Raw genomic sequence first — 13,161 nt, forward strand, 5'->3', positions numbered from 1 at the left:
TCACCTCTCTGGCGAGGAAAGAGCCTGAGCTGGTGCACGAGGTTGAGAAGTTCAGGCTAGATACAGTCGGATTTACCTCAACGCGCAGCAAGGGCTCTGGAACCAGTCCTCTTGAGAGGTGATAGACTTTGACTTTGCCAGCAGTGAGAGGCGACGGGCAGGTGTGGCAATTCTTGTTGCCTGTATGTTGGAGTTTAACCCGATGAATGAGAGGGTAGTTTCCCTCCTCCTTCGGGTCGGGGGACGGATCCTGACTGGTGTTTGTGCTTATGCGCCAAACAGCAGTTCCGATTACCCACCCTTTTTGGAGTCTCTAGAGGGAGTACTGGAGAGTGCTCTCTCAAGGGATTTGCTTGTTCAACTGGGGGACTTCATCGCTCACGTTGGCTCGGAAATGGGGAAATGGTTTTCAGCGAAGCCATGGAGAACAACTTCCGTAGGGCTTTGAAGAGATTCTGGACCACCATCTGGCGTCTCAGTAGGGGGAAGGAGTGCACAGTCAACACCGTGTATGGTGGGGATGGTGTGCTGCTGACCTCGACTCAGGATGTTGTGGATTGGTGGAGAGAATACCTTGAAGACCTCCTCAATCCCACCGACACGTCTTCCTATGAGGAAGTAGAGCCTGGGGACTCCACGGTGGGCTCTCCTATCTCTGGGGCTGAGGTTGTCAAAAAGCTCCTCGGTGGCAGGGCTGCGGGGTGGATGAGACCTGCCCGTAGTTCCTTAAGGCCCTTCCTCAGCCTCCATGGTAAGGTCTATTCAGGGGTTCTGTAGAGGAGGATATGTCGGACAGTTGAATCTCGGATTCAGGGGGAGCACTGTGGACCTGCTAATTCAGGCTGTTTGCTCCCTGTTTGACCGGTGTCAGAGTTTGGTTGGCGGCAATAAGCCAGACCCGTTTCCAGGGAGGGTTGGACTCCACCAGGACTTCCCTTTGTCACCGATTCTGTTAATTTATTTATGGACAGAATTTCTAGGTGGAGTCAGGGTGTTGAAAGGTTCCGGTTTGGTGGCTGCAGGATTGGGTCTCTGCTTTTTGCAGATGATGTGGTCCTGCTGGCTTCATCAAGCCGTGACCTTTAACTCTCACTGTATCGGTTCGCAGCCAAGTGTGAAGCGACCGGGATGACAATCAGCACCTCCAAGTCCGAGTCCATGGTTCTCGCCCGGAAAAGGGTGGAGTGCCATCTCCGGGTCGGGGATGAGATCCTGCCCCAAGTGGAGGAGTTTAGGTACCTCAGGGTCTTGTTCACGAGTGAGGGAAGGATGGAACGTGAGCTCAACAGGCCAATTGGTGTGATGCCACTCTACATCGGTCCATTGTGGTGAAGAGGGAGCTGAGCCCAAAGGCAAAGCTCTCAATTTACCGGTGGATCTACATTCCTTCCCTCACCTATGGTCATGAGCTTTGGGTAGTACCCGAAAGGACAAGATCGCGGGTACAAGTGCCGGAAATGAGTTTTCTCCATAGGGGGGCTGGGCTCTCCCTTAGAGATAAGGTGAGAAACATTGTCATCTGGGAGAGACTCGGAGTATAACCGCTACTCCTCCGCATTGAGAGGAGCCAGATGAGGTGGCTTGGGCATCTGGTCAGGATGCCTCCTGGACGCATCCCTGGGCAGGTGTTCAGGGCAAGTTCGACCGGTAGAAGGCCTTGGGGAAAACCCAGGACATGTTGGAGAGACTGTGTTTCCCGACTGGTCTGGGAACGCCTCGGGATCCCCCGGGAGGAGCTGGACGTCGTGACCGGGAAGAGGGAAGTCTGGGCCTCCCTGCTTAGGCTGCTGCCCTATCTCGCATAAGCGGTGGAAGGTAGATGGATGGATTATGAATTTACTCTCTTAATATTTTGACTTTAATGTGACTCTCGTCACATTATGCATTATACTTTTTCCCCAACCTAATTTTCACAAAATTGCAAGTTTATCTGTTGTTTTGTTTGTTTCTCATAATATTGCAACATTTAAAAAAGTAATGTATTTTTGTTTAATCTTTCAGTTCTATGCTACTAAAATGACATTATTTTTCCTCATAATAATAATAATAATAATAATAATAATACAAGTTTATTCCCATAAAATTGTGACTTTTTCTCGTTAGAATACGACTTTTCTCTGTTAATATTTTGACTTTGTTCTGGTATTTTTTTATTATTTTGCAACTATTGCAACTTTCTTCTTGTGTATTTTCTTCTGGTAATTATAGTTTGACTTTAGTCCAATCATATATTGACTTTATTCTCCCAATATTATAACTTTTTCCCCAACCTAATTTTCCAAAAATTTTCCAAAACAATTTTATTTGTTGTTTCATTTTTTTTTATCAATCTTTCAACTCTGTGCTGCTAATATGATCTTATTTTTCCTCATAATATTACAACTTTATTCTCTTAAATGTACGACTTTTTCTTGTTAGATGACAACTTTTTTCTCTTCATATTTTGACTTTACTCTTTAGTTACAGCAGATTTTTCCATTTTTGCTGTTGTGGACGCACTTTGGACACCCCTGTTGTAGTGTGTGTGTTTGTGTGTGTGTGTTCACCACACTTCTCCATCTTCATCCAGTGGGACGTCAGACCACGGCGCCGGCGGCCGTTGGCGGCGTGTCGGGAAGCCCGGCCGGCATCGTGGAACAAGGTGATGACGTCGCCGCCGCTCTTCTTCCTTGCTGACATGATGTCAGAGTTGGTCTAACGTTTGTTTTCATCTCTTGCTGTGCTTCACGGGTCTCCGTGTTGCCAAGGTAAGCAGCCCCGTGTTTGGCGTCTGGCGCGCACCCTGCTGGGGATCAGGAGCAGAGCCACATGCTGCGTTCGAGGCCGCCGGGACGAACGGCCTTCCAGGATTAGCGTGGCACAAAAATTGTATGCTTTGACGTGATGAAAGCACGGGGACGTGCCTGCTCCTCTGCTCCTAATCCCCGTGCGCCGAACCTCGCAGCGTTTGGGATTATATTCAGCAAATCACTTTTTTATGCGACGCTTTGGCTGTCGGGCGTGCGCCACGAGGGAGGGCTTTTTGGAAGAGGGGGCGGGCTGACTTCGCTTCACTGTGTGCGCCGCTGCTTAAGAAGCGAGAGATGGTCACTCGGCACCACTGTGCTTGTGAGCGCGCACGTGTGCATCGTTGTGAAGCGGGTGTGCACCATGTGCACACTGCCCACTGAGGGTGTGTCCTTCTGCCTCTCTGCAGCAGCCAAGAGCCTCCTCAACAAGAAGGCTGATGTCAAGGTATGTCCTTTCTAAGCTTCTATGTGTGTGTGCTTCTATGTCCTGTTCTGCTTGTGTGTGGTTCCGTGCACTTTAAAGGAGGTGCGACATTGGCGTGAGCGCACGGCTGATGTTTGTAGCCGACGCGGTGACAGAGGAAGCTGTCAAAATAAAAGGCTATTGTTTGAGAGTCGCTGTGCCCTCAGTTGTGTTTGTTTGTGTGGAAGTTGTCGGTGAGCTTTGTGGGTTTTTTTTGTTGTTGTTAGTGACAGTAAACTCTATGAAAAGTTAACAAAATCAGTCATATTGATCAGTGATCAAATACTGCTAAATGTTTGCAAGCGTGGAGGTGACGCTCCACCTGCGCTCTTATTTTGAAGGGAGAATGCAGTGACGAGTTGTCATAGCGACACTTGGACTCACCTCCTTACTGCAGACATCTTTTTTTTCTTCTGATGTTTGCCAAAGATGATAAACCTGCAGGACGAGCTAACCTATGTGTGTGTGTGTGTGTGTGTGTGTGTTTGTGTGTGTGTGTGTGTGTGTGTGTGTGTGTGTGTGTTTGAGATGACACACCAAGTTGTAGTTTGCGCACACTTTTCCCAACTTGTGTGCATGTGATGTGTAATGCACACACACACTTTGGTGACATCATTGCATTTGCGGTTTGAAGGTGAATTATTTTTAGTGTGCTTCAAATGGAGACACACTTAGCTCCGCCTCTTGGGACTTCTTTGGCTCCCTTTCATTAACCTTCATCTTCTTTTCCTCCTTCAGATGCACCATCAGCCCCCCTGATCTTCCCCCACACGCCCCCTTTCCTCCCTTCCCCTCCCCTCCCGGGCTGGCCTGATGCTAATCTCAGATTATTTGCGACCAGATGATGAATCTAACGTTACATAATCCGTGCTTGACTTGTGCTGAGTGCTGATGTCACAGCTCTCACGCCTCTTTTAAATCATGCAACATGTCCGTGTGACACGCGGCTTCAGCCCTGCACCCCGAACAGCCCTGACATGTCAACTGGCTGTCCAGCGCAGCTCTTAAGGCACCGGGGAGTGAGCTTTACGCAGCGTGGTATCGCGCTCGCTGGCATCCGTTATGTCACGCGTTCTTTTGCCTGTGCCAACGTTAGCAGCGTACAACTTGCACCCCAAACTTGTACAGCTGCTTGGGTAACAGACACGCAAACAAGTCGCAGCTAGAGAAGCACTCAGAGAGCACAGACCTGCGCCAGGCGCCGTAGCCCCCCCCCATCGTGTCAGACCAGGGGTGTCCAAAGTCCAGCTGTTTTTTTCCAATTAGAATAATAATTGATTCAAGTTATAAACTCATAATTTGACAAAGAAAACAACAGCAAAAATTGAAAAATCAGTAGTAATTTTACAAGAATAAAGTTAAAATATTATATTCAGTTTTATGAGAATAAACTTTAATAATATTGTGAGGAAAAACATTTTAGTAGCATGGAGTTGAAATATTAACAAAAAAACATATGTTAGTGTTTTAAAAAGTTGTAAGATGAGAAAAACAAAGCAAAATAAAGTTTAACATTTTTGGAAAATTAGGATGGGGAAAATGTTAGAATATTATAATAAAGTCATAATATTATGGGAATGAAGTCATCATAATATGGGAATTAAATGTACTGGAAGAAAGTTGAAGTAGTCAAAACAGCAAAAACAACAGCAGAAATTTTAAAAAGCTGTAATTTTACGAGAATAAAGTCAAAATACTAAGAGCAAAAAAAGCCGTATTGTAACGAGAAAAAAATGTCATGAGAATAAGCTTGTAATATTATGAGGAAAGTCAGTAAGTAGCCGAGATTGAAGTACTGAAGTATTTAGGGGAATAAAGAGTGTGTGTACAAGCGGGTGTGTTGCTAGAAGTGATTGTCATGTGTCATCATGTCTGTGCATGTTGGTGCTCTTTGTCGCACGTTGTGTACGTTGTGTACAAGGGTGTTCACATACTTGGTGAGCATGGACGTGTGTCACATGACACAGGTTCATTACACTTACATCAGATTAGATTAGATTAGGTAGAACTCAGGAAAATTGAGGTTCCAGGAGCAGCACGAGCGTATGCAGTACACCATACAGTATTAATAGCAGTACAGCATGCAGAGTCAAAGTAGAAAGCAAGAATAAAAGGAGTGAAACGTGTGCATATGTACAGTATACAGTACATACTCTATGTTATGGGTGCACCATCTCTTTTTTTTGTCAAACCCATACCCATAACTTTCCGCTTCTCAAGACCGTTATGATACCGATAACCAATAACCTTTTTTAAAATGCAGATGTAAGTGTACTTTGTGCACACTTGGAGGGAAGAAGGAAATTAGGATATGATTGATGTGTCCCAATCAAATATGATGACATCACTACTATCAGGAAACCAGAGTATAGAGGGGAGGATCCAACCGGCATGGCCCAGCAAGGTGCACTGTATTCGGGCACACGCTCCGGGCAGCCGGTGTGACGCCACGGAGATCTCTGGAAAAGTTTTTGCACTTTTAAAACACTGCGACGCAGGTGTTTCAGGTGGCTGATAAGGTTTTTTGTACTTACACTTATTCTTTAACTGCATAAGTACACACTTGGTACTTACACTTTGTTTTTGAAGTGCAGAAACGCACACTTACGGACTTACACTTGGTAATTTAATTGCAAAAGTACACACTTGCGTACTCACACTTTGCATTTTAAGTGCAAAAGTACACACTTGTGTACTTACACATAGTCTTTAAGTACCCTCAGTCCTTTAAGCGCATAAGTGCACATTTTGTACTTACACTTTGTTTTTTTAAATGCACATATACACACTTGCATACTCACACTTAGTCTATTAAGTACAAAAATGCATTATTTTATGTTTATTATTATTTTAAGTTTTACACTTAGTCTTTTGAGTGCATAAGTGCACAATTTGTACTTACCCTCAGCCTTTCAAGTGCATTAGTGCACACTTGTGTACTTACACTTAGTCTTCTAAGTGCATATGTGCACACTTGTGTATTTACGCTTTGTATTTCAAGTGCAAAAGTACACACATGCGCACCTGCACTTGGTATTTTAAGTGCATATGTACACTTAGTCTTATAAGTGCATAAGTACTCACATAGTCTTTTAAGTGCATAAGTGCGCATTTTGTACTCACACTTTGTTTTTAAGTGCAAAAGCACACACTTGTGTACTTACATGTTGTCTTTTATTTGATGTTTTTTATTATTATTTTAAGTTTTACACTTTTGAGGCTTTTGAGTGCATAAGTGCACAATTTGTACTTACCCTCAGCCTTTCAAGTGCATAAGTGCACACTTGCATAGTTACACTTTGTATTTTAAGTGCAGAATCGCACACCTGCGCACTTACACTTGGTATTTTAAGTCCATATGTACACTTAGTCTTATAAGTGCATAAGTGCACATTTTGTACTCACACTTTGTTATTAAGTGCAAAAGCGCACACTTGTGTACTTACACTTGGTATTGTAAGTAATTGCACACACTTAAAATACAGTACTTACACTTGGAATTTTAAGCGCGTAAGCACACACACTTTTGTACCTGAACATCTTCTAAGTGCATATGTACACACTTGCGTACTTACGCTTTGTATTTTAAGTGCAAAAGTACACACTTGTGTACTTAACCTCAGTCTTTTAAGCACACAAGTGCCCACTTGCGTAGTTATATGTCATACTTTAAGTACAAAAGTACACACTTGTAGACTGACATGTCGTATTTTAAGTGCAACAGTACACACTTATGCCTTAGTCTTTCAAGCGCGGAAGTGCACACTTGTGTAGTTACACTTTGCTTGTAAATGCAAAGCATACACTTGTGTACTTACTCTTGGTATTTTGAGTGCATGAGCACACACCTTTTGCTGGCGTTTCAGGCGGGTGATGAGGTTTTTTGTGTGCGCTGGATGTTTTTTTTCCCCCCTCATGGCGGAGCATTTGGTACTACGTCCTTCCTCGGAAAGTGAATGTTTGTTTCCAAGTGAGCTGAGGGGAAGTTACGACAGGACGTTAGCGTCACAGGCAGGAGAAAAAAGGAGGGCTTGATTTGCTCACCCGCACGGTACGGGTCATCTCGCCTCATTGGAGCGTTTTTTTGAAATGATTGGTTATGGGAGCTATGTTTAATGTTCCCTCCCAATCGTTTTTGGTGCGATCATTCTGGTGCACCCCTGATATGTACAGTATCTATGTATGAATGTACTGTATGCATATAGTGTACTGTATATACGCAAAGAGACCATGCTGCCCTTTGTGTGTCCTGCAGAGCACCAGCAGCAGGAACAGCACAGTCAGCAGTCCTAAAGTCCACGTGTCGTCTGCGGCGCTGGTACGAGCACCGTGTGTCCTTTTGTGTGTGCACACGCTGCATCGCACCTGCAGCACTTTGTTTGCTTTTGGCTCTCAGGCTGAGCCCTTCCCATCTTCATGCTGACTTGTTCACAGCACAGGTTCATGGATTTCAGGCCCGATTCGTCAACTCGTGGTGTTTCCATGTCTTCATTTGATTAACCACCGTGACCCTGACACGCTCCCAAGCATTCAAATAATACACATTCTCTGCACGTTAGCATTAGCATTAGCATGCTCGTCATTCTGATGTGTCAATCAGTCCGTGCTTTCACACATTTCTGCTCCTTTCTCCTCCTCCTCTTCCTCCATTCTTCCTCCAGGAGCCTCAGACTACTGTTATCCATAATCCCGTAGATGGGATCAAGGTACATCCTCCTCCCGCCTCCCGTAGTCCCGGATGTGCGTCCACACGTTGCTTGTGTGTATGTGTATGTGTGTGCATGTGTGTGTGTGTGTGAGAGTGAGAATGTGTGTCCACAGGAGTCTTTGCAGGGCTTTTCTCTGATTGAGTGTGTGTCCTTTACTGCCCCCCTTTGGCCAGCGCCGCCCTATTAGCCCATTAGCCCGCCTCCTCCACGGCGTGTCCTGGCTGCACGTCCCTTTGTGGTCACATGATGTTGAGTTTTCCCTTTATTGTGGTGTTGTTAACATTTGTGTTGATGTACTTTGTTTGCAGGAATCCTCAGACAGCAGCAACACCACTACTGAGGATGAAGACGTGAAAGGTAAGCTAGCGTGACAGCACCGCACTTGTATTCTTCATCACGGCCACAGGTGGCGCTATCAATGGATGAATGGATGTCTCCAAGTGTTGGCACTACAGCTATGTCAACTCAATATTACTCTCTCGTCTGGTGCACTTGTGTACTTACTTAAGTGCACGAGTGGACATTGGCATACTTACACGTTTTACGTATTTTAAGTGAAAAAAAGCACACACACAGTCTTTTTAGTGTGTGAGTGCACATTTTGTACTTAGACTTTTTATTTTAAGTGCAAAAGTACACACTTGTGTACTTACTCTCAGTATTTTAAGGACATAAGTGCACACTTGCGTCCTCACATGTTGTATTTTAAGTGCGAAAGTACACACTAGTCTTCCTACACTTGTTTATTGTTATTACTTTACGTTTTACACAAAGTCTTTTGACTGCAGAAGCGCACACTTGTGTACTTGTACTTGGTATTTTAAGTGCATACATACACTTGCATACTTTTAAGTGCATAAGCACACACTTGTGTACTTACACTTAGGCTTTTAAGGGCATAAGCACACTTGTGTACTTACACTTAGGCTTTTAAGTGCATATGTGCACACTTGTCTACTTACAATTAGTCTTCTAAGTGCATATATGCACGCTTGTTTACTTACACTTTGTATTTTAAGTGTAAAAGTACACACTTGTGTACTTAGCCTCAGTCTTTAAGCGTATAAGTGCACACTTGCTTAATTTTACTTTGTATTTAAATGCTAAGTATACACTTTCATACCTACAGTACACTTGGTATTTTAAGTCCATACGTACACTTGTGTACTTACACTTAGTCTTATAAGTGCAGAAGTGCACACTTGCGTACTTAGACTTTGTATTTTAAGCGCAAAAGTATACACTTGTGTGTACTTATCCTTACTCTTTTAAGTGTGTAAGTGCACACTTGTGTACTTATACTTGATGTTTTAAGTACAAATGCACACACTTGGGTACTTACACTTAGTAATTTAAGTGCAAAAGTACACACTTGCATATTTACACTTGATATTCTAAGTATATACATACACGCTTGTGTACTTACACCTAGTCTTATAAGTGTATAAGTGCACTCTTGTGTACTTGCGCTTTGTATTTTAAGTGCAAAAGAACTCACTTATGTACTTATTCTTAGTCCTTTAAGTGTGTAGAGTGCATAAGTGCACACTTCTGTACTCAGACGTCATATTTGAAGTGCAGTGTTAGTGTGTTAGGTGTTGAGAAATGAGTGTAATGCAGTACACCGTCAGTATGCAGAGTTTGGACTGAAAATGTTGAGGGTGGTGGGGTTTGGGTTACACCAGGCGGCGGGTTGCTCGATGACATCATTGACTAATTTTCATTTTTAAGAACAAAAAGGGAGTGAGTGAGTGTTAGCGTGTCTTAAAAGTGTCCAATGAGACCAGAGAGGTCGGAAGAGTCGCTAAATATAGCGACAGAGTTGGCAACACGTTTCCCTCCTGCTGTGTCTGGCAGTGCACGTGCGTACGAGCAGCGTTAGCATGCCGTCTACTGCACGGAGTCGGAAGGACACGCCACATTCCCAGACAGTCCCGTTATGACGTGTACGCAAGCTAGCTGCTAGCATAGCAAGCAAGTGAGGAGGAAGAAGGAGGAATTTTGGCGCCCCCTGGTGGCTAAACGTCCTGTGAGAGAGGAGAGAGGCGGGAGGAGGGCGGGAGGACCAGAGCGAGCTACGCCTCCCTCCGAGTGGCAAGGAAGAGCGATGTGAGGGCACTCTCTCTCTCTCTCTCTCTGCGTGCACATCAGCGGGATGTGGTGTGGGTGAGGATGAGGAGGGTGCGAGGGTGAGGAAGCAGGGAAGTAGTGAGCGGGTGAAAATGTCCCACAAGCTGTCAGGTGAGTTGTCTCTGACTTTTGGTCTCGGCCGTCTTGGTCACCTTGGTCCTCACTTCCTGTCTCCCCGGCAGCTCGCAAGCAGGAGATCATCAAGATCACGGAGCAGCTCATCGAAGCCGTCAACAACGGCGACTTTGACGCCTACTCGTGAGTTCCTGAGCGCCATGGAGGGGTGAGGGTGGGCGCTGGGGGGGTGGTTTAGCAGTGAGGATTGGAGCGCCATTAGCAAACCATTAAAGTGATTGACGTGTCCTCAAAAGATTAGAGAGTAATTACAGTGCAGCTTTCACATGATTTAGCATTTAAAGTCTTACAAATCCCCTCCAAACATTTCATTTTACCCAAGCATGGAAGCTAATATGCTAACTTGAACCAGCCTCACTGTTGCCCTACTTCCTGTCTCACTACTGCTTTTTTAATTTTTATTATTTTTACATGAATCACCTACACACCACATTTCATAGCATTTTAGTCCAGTAAAATGATGGAAACGTACGTGTAGAACACACTAGAAAACATGAATATAATAACACGATGTTTCATCCATGAGAGCACATCATTGTGTAGAGCGGGGGTGTCCCAGCGTTACACCTCCAGTGAGGACCACATAGTGAAAAATGAAAGGATGTCACTTTGATATTTTGTAAAGGTATGCAAAGAAGTTATATACCTGAATATATTTCAAGAAAAAAGTGCACCTCAGCTTTGTCATATAGAGTGGTGTGAAAAAGTGTTTGCCCCCTTCCTGATTTATTTTTTCTTTGCATGTTTGTCACACTTAAATGTTTCAGATCATCAAACAAATGTAAATTTTAGTCAATGACAACACAACTGGACAGAAAATGCACTTTTTAAATGAAACTTTTTATTAAGAGAGAAAAACAATCCAAAGCTACATGTCCCTGTGTGAAAAAGTGATGGCCCCCTAAAGCTAATAAGTGGTTGGGCCCCCCTTAGCAGCAACAACTGCAATCAAGCGTTTGTGATAACTTGCAATGAGCGCTGGGGAGGAATTTTGCACAATTGTTGTCATTCAGCCACATTGGAGGCTTTTCCAGCATGAAGCGCCTTTTTAAGGTCATGCCACAGCATCTCAATAGGATTCAGGTCAGGACTTGGACTAGACCACTCCAAAGTCTTCATCCATTCAGAGGTGGACTTGCTGGTGTGTTTTGGATCATTGTCCTGCTGCAGAACCCAAGTTGCTTTCAGCTTGAGGTCACCAACAGATGGCCGACATTCTCCTTCAGCACAACTCATGCTTCCATTTATCACAGCAAGTCTTCCAGGTCCTGAAGACCATCACACTACCACCACCATATTTTACTGTTGCTATGCGTGAAATGTGGCCAGATGTAATGGGACACACACCTTCCAAAAAGTTCAACTTTTGAGTATTTCCCCAAAGGTCTTGGGGATCATCAAGATGTTTTCTGGCAAAATTGAGACGAGTCTTAATGTTCTTTTTGTTCAGCAGTGGTTTTGGTCTTGGAACTCTGCCATGCAGGCTGTTTTTGCCCAGTGTCTTTCTTATGGTGGAGTCATGAATACTGACCTTAACTGAGGCAAGTGAGGCCTGCAGTTTTTGGATGTTGTTGTGGGGTCTTTTGTGTCCTCTCGGATGAGTCGTCTGTCGCTGTGCTCTTGGGGTCATTTTGGTTGGCTGAACACTCCTGGGAAGGTTCACCACGGTTCCATGTTTTGGCCATTTGTGGATAATGGCTCTCACTGTGGTTTGTTGGAGTCCCAAAGCTTTAGAAATGGCTTTATAACCTTTTCCACATTGATAGATCTCAATTCATCTCAATTATGTTATGTTTTAACGGAGGGGGCGGGGTAATCACTTTTCCACACAGGACCATGTAGCTTTGGATGTTTTTCTCCCTTAATAATAAAAAGTTTCATTTAAAAACTGCCTTTTCTGTCCAGTTGTGTTGTCATTGACTGATATTTACATTTGTTTGATGATCTGAAACACTTTTTCACACCACCGTAGGTGAAAAAGCATATTATTAATATCAATTTCCCTCCTTGCTTTTTTTCCCCCACGTTTTTAAAAAATTTCCAAATATTTCAGGTTTCTTCTTAAATAATCTTTGTAAATTTTCTTCTCATACAATTATGACTTTATTCCCATAATATGATAACTTTTTCCCCAACTGAATTTTCCGGAAATGATGAAGTTTATTTCATTTAGTTTGTTTCTCATAATATTACAACTTTAAAAACAATGTATTTCAACTATATGCTACTAAAATTACATTATTGTTCCTCATAATATTACAAGTTTATTCTCGTAAAATTGTGACTTTTTTCTCTTAATATTTTTTACTTTATTCTCGTAACATTGTAACATTTTCCACAAACTAATTTTTCACAAATTGCAACTATTTGTTGTTTGTTTCTCTTAAAAAAAAAACCCAACAAACTTTTTGCCTCATATTTCTAATATATGCTACTAAAATGACATTATTACAAGTTTATTCTTTTAAAATTGATCCTTTTTTTCTTGTTACGATACAACTTTTTTCTGGGAATACTTTGACTTTATTCCTGTAATATTTAGAACTTTTTCCCCAACCGAATTTTCCGGAAAGGACAGCTTTATTTCATTTAGTTTGTTTCTCATAATATTACAACTTTAAAAAATATATATATACTGTGTATTTTAAAATATGCTACTAAAATGACATTTTTTTCCTCATAATATTACGTGTTCATTCTCGTAAAGTTATGACTTTTTTTCCTCGTTACAATAAGACTTTTTTCTCTTCATATTTTGACTTCATTCTTGTGAAATGACAGCTGTTGTTTTTCTCTTTTAATTCAACTTACTTCTTGTGAACTTTCATCTCGTAATTGTGACTTTATTCCCGTCATATTTGGACTTTATTCTCGCAATATTATGTAACTTTTCCTGCAAGCTAATATTCCAAAAATGGCAACTTTATTTGGTGTT

General features: G+C 42.9%; 1 protein-coding gene across 18 annotated transcripts in view; it reads left to right on the forward strand.

Moving 5' to 3' along the window:
- The window catches only part of LOC129169798 (calcium/calmodulin-dependent protein kinase type II subunit beta-like), a 37,108-nt gene that overhangs the window by 19,149 nt on the left and 4,798 nt on the right, over nt 1-13,161 (forward strand). For 9 of the 18 annotated variants that reach the window (XM_054756566.1, XM_054756568.1, XM_054756570.1 and 6 more), the window contains 6 exons: nt 2,570-2,641; nt 3,197-3,234; nt 7,508-7,570; nt 7,914-7,958; nt 8,270-8,318; nt 10,274-10,349. In XM_054756566.1, the coding sequence (XP_054612541.1) occupies nt 2,570-2,641; nt 3,197-3,234; nt 7,508-7,570; nt 7,914-7,958; nt 8,270-8,318; nt 10,274-10,349 (343 nt within the window). The remainder of the gene's footprint in view (nt 1-2,569; nt 2,642-3,196; nt 3,235-7,507; nt 7,571-7,913; nt 7,959-8,269; nt 8,319-10,273; nt 10,350-13,161) is intronic. The other 9 variants (XM_054756572.1, XM_054756581.1, XM_054756580.1 and 6 more) reach the window with 5 other exon arrangements.

Source organism: Dunckerocampus dactyliophorus, chromosome 17 (genome assembly GCF_027744805.1).
Source record: "Dunckerocampus dactyliophorus isolate RoL2022-P2 chromosome 17, RoL_Ddac_1.1, whole genome shotgun sequence".
Taxonomy (NCBI): domain Eukaryota; kingdom Metazoa; phylum Chordata; class Actinopteri; order Syngnathiformes; family Syngnathidae; genus Dunckerocampus; species Dunckerocampus dactyliophorus.